The 19,263-nt window shown below is 47.3% G+C and overlaps 1 protein-coding gene across 1 annotated transcript in view; it reads right to left on the reverse strand.

The window, feature by feature from the left end:
* Nucleotides 1-19,263, reverse strand: part of Plxna2 (plexin A2) — a 189,581-nt gene that overhangs the window by 29,145 nt on the left and 141,173 nt on the right. The window contains exon 12 of the mRNA XM_013017499.1: nucleotides 5,520-5,671. Coding sequence (XP_012872953.1) covers nucleotides 5,520-5,671 — 152 coding nt within the window. The remainder of the gene's footprint in view (nucleotides 1-5,519; nucleotides 5,672-19,263) is intronic.

A 19,263-nucleotide genomic window follows, 5' to 3' on the forward strand; every position in this document is an offset into this window, starting at 1 on the left:
CAGTTGAGACAGAGAGAGAGAGAGAGAGAGCCTCCAGGCTCAGAAGAAAAGGAAAAGGATGCTGGGAACAGGACTGGGGAGAGCAGGACTCCTCTTGTCTTCCCACACCATTGCAAAGTTAGAGCAGTGTGGTGTCCCTGGTATGTTTGCCTGAGGGGGGGGGAGCCCCGGAAAGCAGAGTTCCCTCCCCACTAATCCCTAGCATTATCCTGGCACGGTGGGGAAGATCCATGTTTAACCGAGTGATGCTTATCTGAACAGCTTCTGCAGGAAGGAAGGTAACTAAACAGAGATTTCATTTCGATGTAATAAAACTTGCATTAAACAAATACGCCGCATGCTCACACGCTCGGCATGCCGCTGGTCTCCATCTCCTTCATAACAGTTAATCCTGAATAAGTACTTTCACTCCGAGCGAATATTTACTTAACATGCCATAACTGTCTTATTACGTTTAGCATATTAGATGCAACAAGAAAGAACTGAACGTGCATGGAAGAGTATTCTCCCTTCCCTTTCTCTATGAATAAATAAATTAATTATGAACCCACGTCAGCACGATAGTAATGATCAATTAGTATTTGTCACGTAACCGTCTCCTTAAACCTCATTAGTGGCGCATTTGAGAAGCTTAATGTAAGGTTCTTGTGTGTGGTTAATTTCAGGCAGCTACCTGCTTGGAGTAACAATTCTCCCATCCTGTTTCTTGGGTGTTGGCCCTGTTCCTGTTTGGGGGTGTCTGCTATTATTCTACAACCCACACCCTGCACCCTTGGGAGCGCCTGAAGAGAGGCAGCTGTGGATTGTGGGTAGTGGGGGTGGGGTGGGGGGAACAGATAAGCCTTTCCTTCTCTTCTAATCAGGGCTCCCTTGCTCCTCACTCATCGCCTGAGGACTCTCTGCAGGAGTAGTCTGCCAGAAGACAAGCAGGAAGAATCATCGCAGGCTTATGGTGAAAGGCAATGTGAGGACATGTGAAGGTCATGGGCAAGAACCATTCTTGGGAAAGAAGACCCTGGAGGGGGCTAGCAGCAGGTGGGGCTCTTACAGCACTCTGTCTTTCCTAAGATACATTCTTCCTCAGGGTTCATATTTTAAAAGATAAGCATTCTGCACCATGCATCTGGGAGAAAGAAGCGTGATGGATGGATGGGAGTTGGAATGTCTAAGCTGAGCACCCGCAGTTGGCTCTGAATGCCCCAGCCTGGAACAGAACTACACTAAGCCAGAGAGCAGCCCATGTATCCTCAGTGCCAAAGCGGAGCTCTACCACCTGGAGAATGAGTGGGGCGAAGGCTTCAGTCAGCAGGGGGCTATAGAGGAGTCTGGGCGGGCATGTCTGAAGTGAGGACAAAGATCCTCAGGAAATCAAGCAGCATGGGGGTGAAATCTAGCCCCATCTGACTTGCTCCTCCGTTCCTGGGCTCCATGCCTACAGGGAAGGGTACAGATAGATGTGCTTAGTGCTTGTTGTAGGCACCTGTCTGAGTTTGGGGTAGGGGAAGGAGAGGGAAGAGCTCAAGAAGAGGCAAGGCAGGGAGTGGGAAGGGGCGTGGCGAGTGCCTGTTCTATTCTACACCTTCGTTCTAACATTGGCTGCAAGGTGCTTGTGGTGGATGTACCTCACAAGATAGGGCTCTACAACATCTCCAGGCCCTGCCACAATGGGGGAGGCCTTGTCACCTGCACTTTGCACAAAATGAAACTAAGGCTCAGAGATAGTGTCATTCTGACACGGTTCTGAAAGCGGCAGAACATTGATTGGAGTGCAGGTTAACCTGACTCCAAACCTCATACCCTTGACTACTCTGCTGATATTAGAATTTTCCTCCCCACTCATCCCCTCCCTCTTTCCCTCCCTCTCTCTTTCCCTCCCTCCCTCCATCCCTTCCTTCCTTCCTTCCTCTCCTCCTTCCTTCCTTCCTTCCCTCTCTAATGGATCATGCTATGTTGTGCAGTCTGGTCTTAAACTTGTGAGCTCAAGTAATCTTTCCATTTGAACCTCTCAAGTAGCTGGGACTACAGGCATGAGCCTCTGTGCCTGCCTCTGACACTAGGTTTAATGGAAGGCTCTGGATGTCTATCAGGGAGGAGAAATGACAGAGGTGAGGGTTTTGGCAGAGGGTTTGGGGATGGACTCAGCTGTTTTCCTAAGACTGTAATCTCCTATTCTCTTCGTTGTGGATCAGTGGTATGCCTGCTACCTTTTCCTCCAGGCCACACAAGTTGGGTCCTATGTTTGAACTTTGGAGGCTCTTCCATATCTTTGTCTCTTCCCTGTGTCCCTAGTGACTCTAAGTGTTACTATGTACTATTAATAAAATAGTACTATATACTATTAATACTATGTACTATGCTAAGTGCTGGTGACTCACACCTGTAATTCTAGCTACCCAGGAGGCTGAGATCTGAGGATCATGGTTCAGAGCCAACCCAGGCAGGGAAGTGTAGCTGTTGCTTAAGTGACAAAGTGCTAGCCTGGAGCAAAGAAGCACTCAGGTCCTGAGTTCATACCCCAAGATCAGTGTGTGTGTGTGTGTGTGTGTATGCACACACGTACACACACACACACACACACACACACACACACACACACACACACGGCAATAGCTAGAGGCACCTAACTTTTCTCCTTGTAAAGAAAGAGTTGTACCAAACAACTTTTCAGCTTTGATATTTGAAGATTCTTGGTTGACAGTGATTCTTGGTTGACAGTGACTCTTGATTGACAGGGCAGGTCTGGAGTCACATTAGTGCCACCAGTAATAGTGGGAGTGGAGGCCCCATGGTGCATGTTGTTGTGTCTCATAAGGACCACTGAAATGATTCAGAGATCTCTTCCTACATCCTTACTTTCCAGATAGACATTATAAAGGATCAAGGAACAAAGTGACTGGCCTAAAGTCACCTAGCTCATTGATAGTCACGTTATGGCTTGGCCTTCAGTCTCCTGGCACAAATCTGGTACCCTTTCTCCCATGGAACACCAATTGTTGGAGCTGTTCCCATGGTGCTTTGCTCTAAGGACGGGAAGTACACCGATGGAGCTTCTGTGAGTTCATAGGTATAGCAGATGGGAGGGAGGGTTCTGAGGATCAGAGCTGAGTTGGCCTCATGCAGGGGCCCTGTCCCCACCGAGGCTGAGCTGCAGCCTCAACCTGCATCCTGTTGCCCAAAAAATGTCCTGTGATGGAATCATCTGGCCCTCCACAGATCTGTGGGGTGCTGATTGCAGGACTAAGTGGGGCCCTTTAACCAACGTGAACCTAATTGCTGAGTGATAGATGGCAAGGCACAAGCATATGGTGAATCATTACCACGCCTGCTAATCCTGCTCGAGCCCGGGACTCTGCACAGAGCCCGTTTAGCCAAATTCATCTCTTGCAGACATCTGTAATGACAGTGCCTGCTGCTCACTGCCCGGGATGGAGGGTTTAATGATGTTAACAAACTCCGAAGCCTCGAGAGTGGTAATGAGCTGGGCGCCGCTGGAAACCAGGGCTGTATGGGCGAGGCACATGGTGTGTTCGCTACCTCCTGCCTGCCCCAGGCCTTGAGGAGAGGACAGTGGCAATTTTCTAGGGTCGCCATTAGCTTCGGTGGGGCCTTGTGATGACCATTCACCACCCGTTTCCAGTTTTCTCCTCCAGGCATTTCTTGCCTCCTGGTTTTGGGGAAGTAGCGTGGCTGCGACTACAAAAACAGAACTAACATTCCTTCCTTTTGGATCACACAGGAGACTGAGGGAAGTTAGAGATCAAACAGCTTTCTATGGTCTCAGGCTGGTCATTCGAGGAGCCAAGGTTAAATCACAGTTTAATACCAAAGCTCATGAGATGCCAAGGTCCAGCTGCCCAGAAATTGGCTCTTGTCAGCTTGCAAGTTTGACCTCTTCCATTCCCACCTCAGGCTGGAGACTGGTGTGTGTTAGAGGCCCGAGACACATCTTTAAGGCCAAGGTGAACTTTGGGGTCAGTGTGACTCAGTGCCCAATCAGGACAGCCTGGTGGGGTGCTGGCTTGGTGTGGACTGTCTGGCCATGAGGACCTCTGCAGGCTGCCCTGGCTCCGGCCCTGGCAGCATTCGCCCTGTCTTCTGGCTCTGAAGTACTACTTACATCATTTCCCTTCTCCCTGCCTCATCGCTTTCCTGTAGACCTGGCCAGCCTTCTCTCCAGAGCTCACTCCATATAGGGATAAGGTTGGAAGGACAGGAGGCATCAGGTCAGCTCCGTCTCCTCCCTGTCTTTGGCCAGAGTCTGGGAATTCACCCCTGTACCTCTGACCCTTCTTTGGGTCCTGCTGGAATTATGATCTCTGGAGCCCCGAAGCCACATGCAGATGACTCACAGAATATTCAAGTCGCGCCTTTCCAGCCTATTGCCACATGGCTGTTACAGAAGGAAAACAGCCTTGGGTGGGTGGGGTGTCAGGAGGGTCAAGTTCTCATTCTTTCTTGGCCCCTCACATCCTGAGTAAACTGGGGAAAGTCATTTGACTTCTGCCAGTCTCTTGCTCTCTCCTACTTTGCAAAATGATGATAAGAAGTACTAATTTACCTGGGCTGGTCCTGACTGATTAAAAATGAAAGAGTGCTTGAGAAAGTGTCTTGTGAACTGAAGTACAGATGAAGGCTAAGGTGGCAGTCATTTTTCCTGGCTGCTACTGAGACTGGCTCTCAGGAGGTGGAGAGGTGGGGAGACGGGGAGGGGTGAAGTGGGGTGGGGATGATGGGGAGAGAGCCCGAGGCTGCAGAGGGCTGGCCCTAAAGGAGGGATTCCCCTGCTCCAAAGTCAAGCCCTTGCTCATGCTGGTAGCACCACCCACAGAGCTGCGTGCTCAGTGGAATCAGATGGTTTGACCCAACTTCACATGACAAATCATGCAGAATGATCTGGCAGCTCCCCTCCCTCTCTCCTTGGAGGAGTAACATCTTTTCTTCCACCATTCCGTCACCTCCCCTTCCCCAGCTTCATGCCCACCTCCTGTCCCCCAACTCGCAGTGGCTGCCACTGCCAAATGAACACCCCAAATTGGAACATATGTCACTCCCAGAGCCTCGTTCGCCTGTCCGCCACTACATGCCTATTTTCTAATTTCCAGCTGACATTTCCCTTAGTGAAATAAATGAATTTGCTCCGGCGGAGGCCCTGCTCGGATTAAGCTGCTGTCAGAGCCCCATGCACCAAACAAATTGTTGCCCGCAGCCCACCGTGCAGGATGCATTCCAATGGGTCTGGCAGGAGGGGCTGTGGGAGTCCTGGGAGGAGCCTGAACGTGTCAGGAAACTGGCTTAGTCATGCAGGCAGGCAAGGAAAAGACTTGAATGAGAGCCAGCAGGGGAAGCAGAAGCTCTGATGCCAGGCCAGCGAGGTACTCAAATGGTGCAAGACCTTCTGAGGGTGGAGGCCAGGTGGGAGCCTCCTAGGAAGATTGTGGGGTCAGGGTCCATGGGAGGGGAAGGCAAAGGGAAGTGTTTCCAGGCAACGAAGGGAAAAGGGTCAGCCGGGGCACACTCACTGCTCAGCGATGATGTATTCCCCCGGGAGGGGCGTGCAGGGCACCCCGGCCACCTGCACGTGGTGAGCGATCTCGGAGAAGTCCAAGCCCAGGTTCACACCATGGATGGTCACTCGGGTTCCTCCCTCAGGTGGTCCAGACACTGTCAAGATCTGCAGGAGGGAAAGGGGATGAGCCAAGCTGGGCAGCTAGAGAAATAGAGACAACCACCTCTTTTACTATTCCCTGAGGGAAGGGTGTGCAAGGACTTTAATGAACATCCAGAATCTGAGTATCCATGTGTTTTGTATATGTGTGTATGTGTATATATGTATCTATCTATGCATATCTAAGATCTGATAATCTAATAAGATCTAATAATATATGTAAGATATATATAGATATCTAAGATCTGATCATCTGCATTATAGGACTTCCTTGGTTATGTCATCTATCCATCCCTTCCATCCATCCATCCCATCTATCCATTCATCCATCCCATCCATCCATTCATCCATCCCAACCCATCCATCTATCCATTTCTTTAAAAAATTATCAGAAAGGATTCTAGATTCTAGGCAGAAAAATCATTGTTGAATATGTATCTCTAATTCACTAGTTGCCTGACTGTACCTATCCATCAATCCATCCATTCATCCAATCCATCCATTCATCCATCCATCTATCCATCCATTCATTCATTTCTTTAAAAAATTCTAGGCAGAAAGATCATTGTTGAATATGTGTCTCGAATTCACTAGTTGCTTTACTGTATCCATCTATCAATCCATCCATTCATCCAATCCATCCATTCATCCATCCATCTAGCCATCCATTCATTCATTTCTTTAAAAAATTATCAGAAAGGATTCTGGATTCTAGGCAGAAAGATCATTGTTGAATATGTGTCTTGAATTCACTAGTTGCCTGACTGTGATCATGTCACAAAATTTCTCTGAACTTCGAGTCTTAGTTAAGAAAAGAGAATTTCATGTCAAGCAAGTTCACAGGAAACTTGGGAACACTCTCACCACCCCCTACTACCCCCTCCCCCGCATCACCACCCAAGCAATAAGAGAGTGCGCTTGGAGCATTCTGTAAACCTGAAGGGCTTTGTACCGGTGACAGTGCTATTCTTGCCACTTCTCTGTGTGCTAGATGCTGAGGGGGTCCAGTGTTGAATATACCCTCAAGGAGCTTACAGTCAGAGGATTTGATAACAAAGGCTCATAAATAACGCTGATTCAGCGCCTATGGTGATAAGGATAGAGCTCAGAGCAGGATGAGATTAGGTATGGCTGGGGGGCGGGGGGGGGGGGGAGGGGTAGGGGTGCTCTACGACCTGAGTACATTTGTCACTGTTCTGGAAAAAACAAAAACAAAACAACAAACCTATGACACCAGAAATAGCTTTAGGATTTTCCTAGTCTTTAGTGGTTTCCTATTAGCAAAGATTATTTATTTATTCATTCCTCAACTCAGTCATAAAACGCAACTCTCTCATTTTAATTTTACCAAACAGGAGAAAGAATGGTAGAATTAGGTTCTCCCAGGGTGTAACTTCTATCTGGGAACAGATGAGGCTCTTGGAAAAATGCAGTGAATAATAAGTTCATGCTTTGTGGTCCTTACTCATCTGATGGAGAAGAAATTAGAAGCAAGCTCAAATCTAGCCAGCAGAGCAAAGCAGAATTTCAGAGCTGGATGCAATCAATCTCAGGGTATCTGATTCCAAGATCTTTATTTTCCAGTGACAGAATTAGAACTAGAGAAGTTAAGGATAAATCTGTGGTCTCAAGAAATGGGTACACATTGTTGTCAAAAGTCCCAGAATCTTTATGACTGTTCTACAAGAGAGGCAAGACTTGATCACGACCAACTGTCCCATAGGATCCCCAAATGGTGCCTTGGGACTGAGCCTCATCCTCTGTGTTTGTGGATGCTGAGTACCTAGTCCACCTAAATCCTGTATGCATGGTGGAGTGTTTGGTGGGTCATCAGAATCAGAAGGCCTTGGGCCAAGATGAGTGGTATGGGTGACAGTGTTGTCTCACCTGTCCTGTCCCACAGTGAGTCTCTCTCTCCGCCCTTCTTGTGACGTGGACAGCACAGGTGGGCATGCCATTACCTCATTCCCAGGTCATAGCAAGCAGAAGAGAGCTGATGGTGGGGGATGAGAATAATTCTCCTCCCTTGCTGCCAGGCTAACATGCTGTTTAGACCCTAGCTCTCGCATGATGCCTACAGAGCCAGGACTTGAACTCATGCCTCTAAGGCTGTAGGTCTTAGATGGTGCTTCCTCCCCCCTTCTTGCCAGCAAGACCCTGACCATGAGCAAATGGAGGCTCATTTCATTCAGGTCACCTTGTCTGTGATTCTGAGTCCATTTTTCTAGGGGGAAAAATCCAATTTTGTGAATAAAACTAGGCAGAACCCATGAAGCAAATCAAGGGAGATATAGCCAAAGGGATTCAGAGGCATCTCTGCGTGGTGGGGCTGAGGGTGGGGGAAAAAAGGACAACTTAGGGAAGAAAGTGCTGGCACAAGGAGGCAGAAGCTCCTGTAGCTCTTTCTGTCCCTGGGAATTCTAAAAATATCCAACAATAATACATCCTGGCTATTCTGTGCTTTTCTGGCAGAGTTCCCTCAGGACTCAGACCCCGGGTGATGGACATTTGCCAGTGAGAAACAGAGGAGGGGCTGCTTCCTTCCCTGCAGCAGAGCACTGGTAGAGAATTTGCTTTTAGCTCCCAGTTCTTGTTGATTCCTTTGGGCTGAACTTCTCCCTCCCCTCCCCCTAGCCACCTGGATATCACAAGCCCACCTATCTAAAGGAATCCACACAAGTGCGGGGACTCTTCCTCTCCTTCCCTTCCTCCTTCCCTCCCTCCCCCCACTTTTATTTTTAAAAATATATTCTTTTTGCTCACTGCAGTTAATTACAACCTTTCAGAAGAACTGTGAAATGAAATCTTTCTGGAAAGACTAAAAATATTTCCGTCTTGCAGGTAGCACGCGGGGGGCTGCATTGTGGATACTCAGTGTTGCTGGCAGGTTGCACCGGCTGGCTTCCTGCTGCTGGTGAAGTCATCACAAGCATTTCCTTCCAACGTTTGGGAGCCCGGGTTCTATAGGGTTGGTTATTTTGGCAAAGAGTTGCTCAGAAGTATAAGTCAGCTTACATTGATTAGTGAAGGAAGTCTCTCTGTCTCGCTCTCTGTCTGTCTATCTGTCTGTCTGTCTCTCACTTGTAAATTATTAACAAGGATTATTATCTTACTCTGATGATGGGTAATGGCTGCTTCACACCAAACTAAGAAACCCAGGATCACATAAATTACACAGGTCTCTACACATTCTGACAGAGACCAGAGGAGAGGATCAAAAAAGTGCGGTAGCTATTATATACATCAGGCTATATAAGATAATGTTTCTTGAAAGGAACTCCAGGAAATGGGAACAAGAAGTACTTCTTTCTTTGTTGCTGTTTTGTTTTCTTTTCCTTTTGTCTTGTTTGTTCATTTATCTGTCTTTGGGAGGGTAAGGGGAAGCACAGAAATGGAGGGACAGAATGCAGAAGTGGTACACATTGGATACTGTGTGGAAAATGAACTATACAACTGGTGGGTGGGGATGGGAAGGAAAAACTGGGAGAAAGTGAGGGAGGGGTGACATTGTTCAAAAAGAAATGTCCTCTACTTAACTTATATAACTATAACCCCTCTGTACATCACCATAATAACAATAACATATAAATGTATAAAAACAGCATTGTTCAGAGTTGAAAACAAATGAAAAACAAACCCAAGATCCTCCTGGATCATGAACCAGGAGGTTTTCAGGTTAGGAACATGCCTGGGGAAGTTGTTTTCAGGAGAATTTTCTTTCTAGCCTATGTCCTGTGTTGTCCTCACCACCTGGGGTGGATAGCCAGGAAGTTTGGGGTCAAGGGCAACTAAGCAATATCCTGCTCCGGGACTTAGGAGGTACCTAGAGCTTACAGCTTCCTTGCTGAAAGCAAAACTGATCTCCAGATTTCCAAAACCAAGATAAGGCAGTGGTTATTTCATTTGCAAGTGGATTCCCCAGGCTTCCATTACTGATGACTTCCAAATCTATATCATTGGCCCAGACCTCTCTCCTGAGCGCCACAGCCATATATCCAATTGCTACTGGACGTCTCTACTTCCACCTCTATGTCCCTTAGGTACCTCAAATTTCACCATGTCTAAAAATGAACTCTTAATTTTTCTTCCTCCCACCATAACCCAATTATCCTCTCAAATGCCTCTGTCAAGGTTAATGGAATCACAGTGTGCCTAGCCCGAAATCTTGCAAGGATCTTCCCTTACCTGCCATGTATAATAAATAAGGTCACCGGGTACTATCATTTCTTATTCCCATGAATCTTTGGAATCTGTGATTTGTGTGATCCAGCATATCTGGCAAGTAGGGCTCCATCATCTTTTACCTCCTTTAACCATGAGGCTCTCCACCGTCCCTCCATGTAAATCTAATGTTCTCATGGTTACCAGGGAACACAGTCTTAGGCAGGTTACTGGGCATGATCTAAGAACCATGGATGGAGGTGACCATTGCAAGCAAAGTGCCTATTAGGTGGCCTTGCCTTGCCTTTATGGTTCTTCAGGTTCTGGCTTCCTTCAGCTCAGCCACATCTTCCGGTTTATAAAATGCCCTCTATGCCCTGCTACATACAGTGATACCCATAGATGAAATTCACCAGAAATCATTGTGCCTTTCAGCACGATTACATTTTCCCAGCTCAAAAATTACAGAGAGTCAGGTTGGAGATCTGTGCTTGGAGAAGAAAGGACCAGAGGAAGGCATCCTATACACCATACTCCCTACCTGAGGCCTTCTGGGTAGCTGGGGATGAGAATAAGGGCCATGTAGCCTGGTTAGCAAGAACTTGGCATCCTGCTTCCTTCTTTCTCTTTATCAAGTCTCTAGGAAGGCCACAGGGGAGGCTTGATAGGAAACGATTCTGTCCTCCCCAGAGGAGGGAGGGGAGAATAGGGCCCTTCGGGGTGTTACCTCAGATCAGGCAGCTCTGGGGTTCCCAGCCCCTCTCCCTCTGGAGACTGTCCTCAGGGTTTTCTCTTATAAGCAGTCTTAGATGGTAGGGCACCGACTGCAGGGCATCTGAGAACAGGAGACCCGAGGCAGCATTCCACAGAGCCTGGTTCTCTTGGGAGCCTAGTCTGGCCTTTCTATGCAGGTTTATGAAAAGACAAGTTGGTTGAATCCTGGCTACTACTTGCAGAACTCTAGGGAAAACCTTTTATATCCCCAAAGAACTGTGGGGCTATAGGAGGGAAGAGAAAGGTGAAAGCAAGTTTGTGTGTGTGTGTGTGTGTGTGCGCGCGCACATATGTGTGCTAGGTAGTTCTATAGAGGCTCCCTTGACAGAGAATAAACCAAACCTGGAATACTGGATAGCTCCCACACAGGTTGGTTTGCATTTTTGGAGGGCCCATGTGCTATTGGCTACACTGTGGTAGGGAGAAGCCTTCTGGTACTGAGGAAGCATCTGCAGCAGGAAGGCAATAAGTAACTTCTGCAGTCAGACAGAGCTGAATTCGAATAGCAGATCTGATGCGTATGAGCTCTGTGACCTTGAGTCTAATGACCTCGTCTGAAAACATAATAATGCCTGCCTCACGGAGATGATGTGAGGCTTAAGTGAGATAACATTTGGAAATTCTCCAGTATGTTAGTTGAGAGAGAAGGTCTTGAAAATCGTTAACTTCCTCCCCTGTGTTCCCCTGTACCAAGATGTCTGCCCAGATGACCAAAACATGGGCTGCTAGAGTTGTTTGAGGGGATGGAGGTGTGAAGGAGTACAGGGAGTTAGAAATGAGATAAATCTTCCTATCTACCTGGAGAGAACACACAATATGACTTATGGGGCTCATGATAGAGAAACTGGGGTGGCCTGGGGTAGAAAGAGTACTCATGGGTTATTGGACAATGTCTGGGAAGTTTCCTACAGCCTGAACTTGAGAAAGGAGAGAGGCAATGTCAAGGGCAAGGCCTTGTCTTTGTGATAGACTCAACTCTGCATAGAAGCATATTCTGAACTTTTATCCACCATCTCTTTGGAAGGGCACTGTCCCTGTCCCAAATTTTGTTTACTTTTTCCTCCCTCCCTCCTTCCTTTCCTCCCTCCTTCCCTCTCTCCTCCCTCCCTCTCCTTCTCTCTCCCTGTCTGTCTCTCTCTCTGTCTCCTTTTCTTACCATTTCTGCTTTCCCTGGTTATTAATTATGCTGGAGTGGATGCAGCATTTCACAATGAACTCAATGAATTCTTTCAGGAAAGTAATTCTAAATGAGACACCCACATAAACAAATGATTTGACAATTTGAGGTGTGTGTGTGTGTGTGTGTGTGTGTGTGTGCATGAGCACGCGCGCGCACACACACACACACTTCTATGCCTGTGCAGTGGGGAGGGATGGGGAGAGAAGGAAAGGAGATGAAAGGAAGATCTTTAGTATTGACTGATTTCAGCCCCATGGTTTCCAGCACACATTATACTGTGGATCAGAAATCTATTTAAATTCTCCCCTGTGGACTGTAGAAGTCGAAACCAGAAGTGGAGGGCTGGGGACAGAAGAGCTTGGAAGTGCTGTTCCTGGGTTGGGGTGCATGGGAGTGCTGTTCCTGGGTTGGGGTGCATGGAAGTGCTGTTCCTGGGTTGGGGTGCATGGGCTTGCTGAGGCTCTCCCTGGGCACCTCGCTTCTGCTCACCTTTTAGACTGGGGACCGCCCCCCCTCCTGCAGTTCTGGCTCAGCCCTCTGATGGGCTACCTGATTTACCTAGAGAACTCAGCAAGTGTGAAGCCCACATAAATCACATATTTGGGACATGCTGTGCCTTCTACTGGCCAGGCATACCAGCCCATCTAACCCAGCTCTGCTCAAAAGACACCTCCTCCATGTGGCTTCCTTGACTTCCTGGGGGCAAATCCAGCAGCGCCTTCTCCTCCTGGCTGTCAAGAACACTTCCAAGACAATTATCTCCATATTGAATTGTCACTACTTCCTCACTAAGAAGGTAATCATCTTGGGACAGGGACATTTCACTTTTCTTAGCAACCTAAAAGTCAGCCAGCATGCTGCCTGGCACAGAGCAACCATTAATAAATAGTCCTGGTTCTCTGCTCTAGGGAAACTACTTTGGTCTTAATCAGATTCTAGAACAGGTGTGTGTGTGTGTGTGTGTGTGTGTGTTTGTGTATGTATGCTAGTTCTGGGGCTTGAGTTCAGGGCCTGGATGCTGTCTCTGAGCTTTTTTTGCACAAGGCTAATTCTCTACCACTTGAGCCACAGCTGTACTTCTGGCTTTTTGGTGGTTAAATGGAGATAAGAGTCTCATGGACTTTCCTGCTGGCTTCAAACCTCAATCCTGATATCTCATCCTCCTGAGTAGTTTAGGATTATAGATGTGAGCCAACAGTACCTTGCTAGAAACTGTATTCTTTAATATAATGCCTGGATGAAAGGAGGCACCTAAATGTTACATGAGAGTGATAAATAATTTTAACACTAGAATCATTCAGGATTTCTTCCTGTAATCTTCTTTGCTTTAATTTAAGCCAGCTTCTGGTCTGATTCCTCATCCTATGGAACAGCTGCTTGCTCATCAAACATCTTTCAAACTGAAGAGAGCAATGAAGTCACCCCTGGCCTTTGCTTCTGCAGCTTGATTCACCTTTCTTCTGAAGATATGATTTTTCTAAACCCTTTGATCATGTCAGATGCTTTATTCTGGACCCTTGAATTTCCGGGCATCCTTTGAGTACAATGACCCAAACTAGGCTGGTGGCTTGAGCAATGCCTGATTGGTTAATGTGCTATAAGGAAGGACAGTGAAGATGGCTTCCCTCTGGTTGTCAGGAACCCCATCAACAAAGCCTAGTTCAGTGTGAACCCTTGGTATCTTTCCTATTTTTTTTCTCCTTGGGGTTCCTTCCTGCATTTAGACACCTTTCACTCTGCTGCTTTCTTCTCCCTAAAGAAATTTATATTGGGAGGTTGGTGGGGGGGGGGGAGAATGCAGTCAGAATTCGAAGAATATCCTACAAAATAAGAAAAGTGAGGGAAGCGGTGAGTTAGTGGAGAGAGATGGGTGAAAATGTTGGAAGGGCTGACATGGATCAAGATGCATTGCATTCATAAACTGCTTTGTTAAATGGCCACACCTTTGTGCAAGTACTGAAAGATAATAAAATAAGATGAATCAAAAAGAGACGGATGGGTATTTCGATGAGTAATGGGCTAAAAAGTTGCTCGATCGTTTGCTGGATTCTGAAGGCAAACATGGAAAGCACTGTATGTAAGGCACAGAATTAGCCCCAGACATAGTCCATGCACAGAAGTGGCTCCTCTAACTCCTGGCCATGCCCTTAGGGACTGATGTATCTTATGCCAGGATCAGGCCAACAGGACCTGAGAGAAGGCTGGCATGCTTAGGCCACAGCCCAGGGCCTACACTAGAGCACTAATGAATGGGGGATTCCTATTTTTTGGGGAGGATCCAATCAAAGTTTCTGGGGACCTCTAGCTCGGGGATCCACTTCTCCACCTGCTCAGATCCCCCACACAATAGTTGCACAGCCCAACGGAGCTACGACAAGTGCCTATTGGGACACTCCAGTCAAATCTGTATTCTTGCCAGACTCTGTCCTGTTTGTTTTCCTCTGTAGGTGCTGTGACCTGGAAAGTAGTTGCTATGATGTTGCAGCCGCCCTCATTCTTGCAGCCATTAATTGAACAGTTCGGTGGGAACTGTGCCACAAAGCCGCCCCAGGGTGAGAGCAGATGCAGCCGATTAATTACAGCTGGGGTGATCTGAAGGGCTGCACCCCACAGCCAGGAGGTAGGGTTGTGAGACCCAGGGGCTCGGCAGGCTGCGGGGAGAGGGCTCAGGCTGGCTGCACAGGGATGGCCATTCTTGGTTTTGGACTTAAGGACTTAGGCAAAGCCATTGGGGGTACAGACTAGGGGTTGGAGGTCAGAGGAACTTAGTGGGTGCTTTACAAAGCCCTCCTCCCTTCTAGATACCTAGTCTTCCTCTGGTTCTGCCTCCTGGCTGATAGGGATGGTGAGAGAGAAGACAGAAGCAGTGTATTAGCTCCAGGTAATTGAAGATTTCCTCCCTCCTCCTCCTCCTCCTCTTCCTCCTCCTGTTCCTCCTTCTTGTGTGTGTGTGTCAGAACTCAGGGTCTTGTACTCTCACCTGACTTTTTTTTTTCACTCAATGTTGGTGGTACTCTATCCCTTGAGTCACAGCACAGCTTCTGGCTTTTTGGTGGATAGTTGGAGATTAAAAAGTCACACAGACTTTTCTGGCTGGATTGGTTTCATACTGTGATCCTCAGATCTCAGCCTCCTGAATAGCTAGGATGACAAGCGTATGCCACCGGTGCCTGACTTGATTAAAAGTATTTCTGATGATCCTTGCCATTTGTCAATTCCCAATGAATCAGGAATCACACCAGTATCCCACTTAGGGCTCAAAATAAGTTACGAGAACAAAACTGCTATTTGTGTTTTATAGATGGGAAGGAATGTCTCAGCAGGCTAGGGAACTTGTTCAAGTTTTCACACAGAGCAGAACACAGTCAGGTCTGTCTGCCCTGTGCATTTAGCGTCCTACCTGAGCTGACCACCCTCCTGCCTGAGGAAAGAGCCTTAGGCCATCGGTCAGGAGCCTGCTCCTTGTCCCAACCTGCCAGCCTCTTTCTCTGTGCTAAGGACAAACCTCATTGCTTTCCACAGACCTGGACCTGGTTTTGCTGGTTATTGTCTTCCACCATCTTCCTCTGTCTCTACCTCTCTGAGCTTCTCATGTCTGTCCTCTCACTTCTTTATCTTTGATCTAAATGTTCACATTCCCATTTTGTCTCACCTTCTTGTCATTCCTGCCTGTGTGCATCTGGAGATGCTAAAAATCAGGAATCCTGGCTTTCTGCCCTCTTCAGTGGGCTTGGGCAGCAGCTTTCTGCCTGCTCCCCTTGTCTCCTCTGCACTGTCAATCATAGAGTTCTATTGGTCCAAGGAATTGAGAAAAGAGGGCAAGGACAGTGCACAGATCAAACATAAGGGCTGTAGAGTCAAGGAGTGGAGGGGTTAAACGCTAGCTCTAAAATTCACTAGCCATGGCACTTGGTTTTCTGTTGGAGGTACTGAATTTTGAGCTCACATAGGTGAGCAGCTCTGTGGCTTGAAGCATTATCTCCAGCCCTTTTGGAGACAGGGTCTCAGTTTTTGCCTGGGACAACCTGGATCACAACCCTGGTATTTATGCCTCCTGTCATGGCTTGGATAACAGGCATATACTGTTATACTCAGCTTTATTCTATTGAGATAGGGGTCTGGAGAACTTCTTTTTCCAGGATTGCCTGGATGCATAATCTGCCTGATCTCAGTCTCCTTGGGTAGCTAGGATTTACAGGCAAGAGGTCTGTTTCCACCTACTAGTCATGGGCCTGGAAGGAAGGTATCATATGTCACAACACAACTGGTCCTTCGCTTGTAAAATGAGGCTAAAAAGAATAACATCCACTTATAAAAGCTATAAGATCTAAATAAAGATGACTTGAGTGAGGGGAAGGACAGTACAGTGGTAACATTCAGCAAATGTTGGTTATTATCTTTTTCTATGACTAATTTATAATTGAGAAGTCTAAAGCTTAGAGTCAATGGCTCACACCTGTATTCCTAGCTACCCAGGAGGCTGAGATCTGGAGGATTGTGGTTTTTCAGCTAGCCGGGGAAGAAAAGTCCATGAGACTCTGTCTCCAAAATAACCCACAAAATGGTAAGGCTGGAAATGTGACTCAGGGAGTAGAGCGCCAGCTGAGACGGTAAGCTAAGCATATGCAAGGCCCTGAATTCAAACCCTAGTACTGAAAACAAATAACAAAACCTGAGGTCCAGAGAAAATACAATGGCTGTTCAGGTGCAGCCTGTGAGTATTGCTCCGGTGGGGACTCAGAGCAGGGACGGACAGCCTGGTTCGTGGCATTGGTGGCTGCCTCTCTGAGGCCTATGTAGTCCTCATGGTCTCTGTGGTATCCATGCTCAATGCTGGGTTTGTAAGCAGAGAAGGGAGAGGTTGACATCAGAGACTCCCAGAAGGAGGGAAGGCTGTCCCTAAATGAGTCACCCTTTATATTCAATGATCTGAGGTCTGAGATTGGGGGTTCTGGAGCAGCCCAGAAGGATGCATCTCAGAGTGGAGCCAGTTCGCCCTCAACTTCCTAATCCCCTTGCTCCTCTTCTTCTTCCTGTTCCTTAGTGCTCCTGACTTCAGAGGATAGTGATGATGACTGTGTGTCTGCAAGTTTCCCTTCCATCCCAGCTCCCAAATACAACCAGACGATGGGTCCCAACCACCCACAGGCACACGCTTCCCCAACTTGGCTCACGTGCGCGTTTGTGCACTCTCAACAGGAGGCTAGAGCCCAGCTGATGAGCTCTGCAGGAATTTATGGCATTGGAGGCGCCAGCCCTCCTGCCCGGCATGCATCTTTGCTGGCTCTGTCTTAGCTGATAGTACATTCAAAACCTAATTGTTATCTCAGCAGAGTAACTCCATTATTCATCCTGACACCATCCTCCGTTAGCTGTTTGTTGCAGTGATGTTATATTAATGAGGTCTGCAAATAAATGAACGGGAGATCAGAGTGCCGACTTGTTTCTCAGGAAAGCTGGATGACTTCTTTATTGTTTTGTTTTGGGTTTTTTTTTTTGTGGTTGAGAACTTTAGCAGCAAGTTGCTCTGGCTCTGAGCGAGGGGCTTTTGGCCTTTCCTGCCGAGATTTGGTGCAGCCTTGTAGATAAATACTTGTAAATGTCCCAGCTTTAGCTCTACAAATGAATTTGCATCTGAGAGAATCTGGGATACAACTATCTACCTCCTTTAAATTACTTGAGTGTGCACAGAGCAGGAGGCGGTGAAGCAGTGGAGCACTTCATCTATTACAGTAACAAAGTTATTTATGTCTGGTTTTAGAGGGGTAGTGTACCTGTTTTATACAATTGATTTTTTTTCTTTTGCCAGTTACATGTACCTAAGATAATGTTAAAGAGAATTTATATTCCCTTAGCATGGATTAGTGAGGTGGGGGGAAGTTATGGAGGCAGAAAAATTCATAAAGTTACACAGCAATCGATGGAGAAACGGCTATCAAACCCATACCCCACTTTCGGGCACCAGTGTATCCTTATTAAGCACTGCTGCAGTTGGCTTCTGGAACCTACAAGAACATTCTCTCCCATCTGAAGGATGATAGGTCCCTAGTCACTGAGCCATCAACTTTGGAATTCCTTCCTTGCATCTCAAGCCTGCGTGCTTCACTTTGTCTGGTCTCTACCCTGGCCTGCAGGTGTATACACCTGAGTGCATCCACTGGCTTCCCTTATGAGTAAGAGATTCCTGGAAGGTCAGAACCCTTGCACCAGCAATCCAGTTTTTACTTTAATCATTGTCCCATTGGTAGTCTAAGGGCAAAAACAACGGCATCAAGTCTAGTAGCTTTATGCAATACCTAGAGTAGAAGTTATAGAAACCCTTGTAGCCAAGAGGCAAAATGTGCCCTAGTTCAAATGCAGCCTCAAATTCCCTCATGGTTACTTCTCCATATACAGGAATAAGAATGGAATGATGTTTGGGAAGACAGGATTTTTTTTGTGTCTGCTATAGGAATTTGACCAGGCCTTCATGGTTGCAGTGCTGTTCTGATTGAGCCTGACTGAGCAAGGGGACCTGGCAGGGTAGGAAGAGTCTGTCTTTTGGGGTGAGAAGGGTTTTTCTTTTCAAATGTTGGTATTGTGGTTGGAACTCAGGGCCTTGCCTGCTCTTGCTTAGGTTTCTCTGCTCAAACTGGCCCTCTACAAGTTGAGCCACAGCTCCACTTCGGGCTTTTTGGTAGCTAATGAAAGTCCAGTTGAGTGAAGACCTTTGTCAGATTTGTTGGCTAATTGGAAATAAGAGTCCCAGAGATTTGTCTTCCTGGGCTAGCTGTGAACCTCGACCCTCAGATATTAGCTTCCAGGGCTAGGATTATAGGAGTGAGACATCAGTGCCTGGCAAAAGGATATTTTCTTTTCTTTGTTTGGCTTGGACTTGAACTCCTAGCCTCCTCCTCTGACTCTTTCACTCAAGGGAGGCCCTCTACCACATGAGCCACATCTCCACTTGGGAGAAGTTCTGCCACTATCCAGATATGTGATTTTGAACGAATGATATACTTCTCCACACACCGTTTCCCCAACTCTGAAGAGAATCGCAGCCATCATTTTTAGGGGAGTGGTGCACACAGTCTGAAGCATGGTGCGTCAGAGAAAAGCTGTCATGATGAAGAGCAGCATGAGAACATTGGCTTGTCTGCTCATGAGCCTGGCCTGGTATGGAGTTCTCACTAGCTGGGGAGACCTATGTCCTTCCTGCAGTCCACTTTGTGCCCAGGGGACAGCGATGCCAAGGTGTAGATTAGAAGTTTCTCTCCCCGGCTTTTCAGAGGAAGCAGAGTGGCCTTCAGGGTGAGCAGTTTCCAGCCTCTGCAGTTTCTAGCAGTTTCCAGGACAGGCTGGGGCTACACCGGGACAGGATGCCTTCTGCTTCTCCACTGGGACTCATTCATCCCTGTGACAGCCTCCTGCTCAGTATACTAGTCGTCACTAAGCAAATGCTCATTTGTGAGTGAATTAATTTGTTTGAGACTGTGGCATTGTT

The sequence above is a fragment of the Dipodomys ordii genome, unplaced genomic scaffold (genome assembly GCF_000151885.1).
Source record: "Dipodomys ordii isolate 6190 unplaced genomic scaffold, Dord_2.0 Scaffold35, whole genome shotgun sequence".
Lineage (NCBI taxonomy): Eukaryota > Metazoa > Chordata > Mammalia > Rodentia > Heteromyidae > Dipodomys > Dipodomys ordii.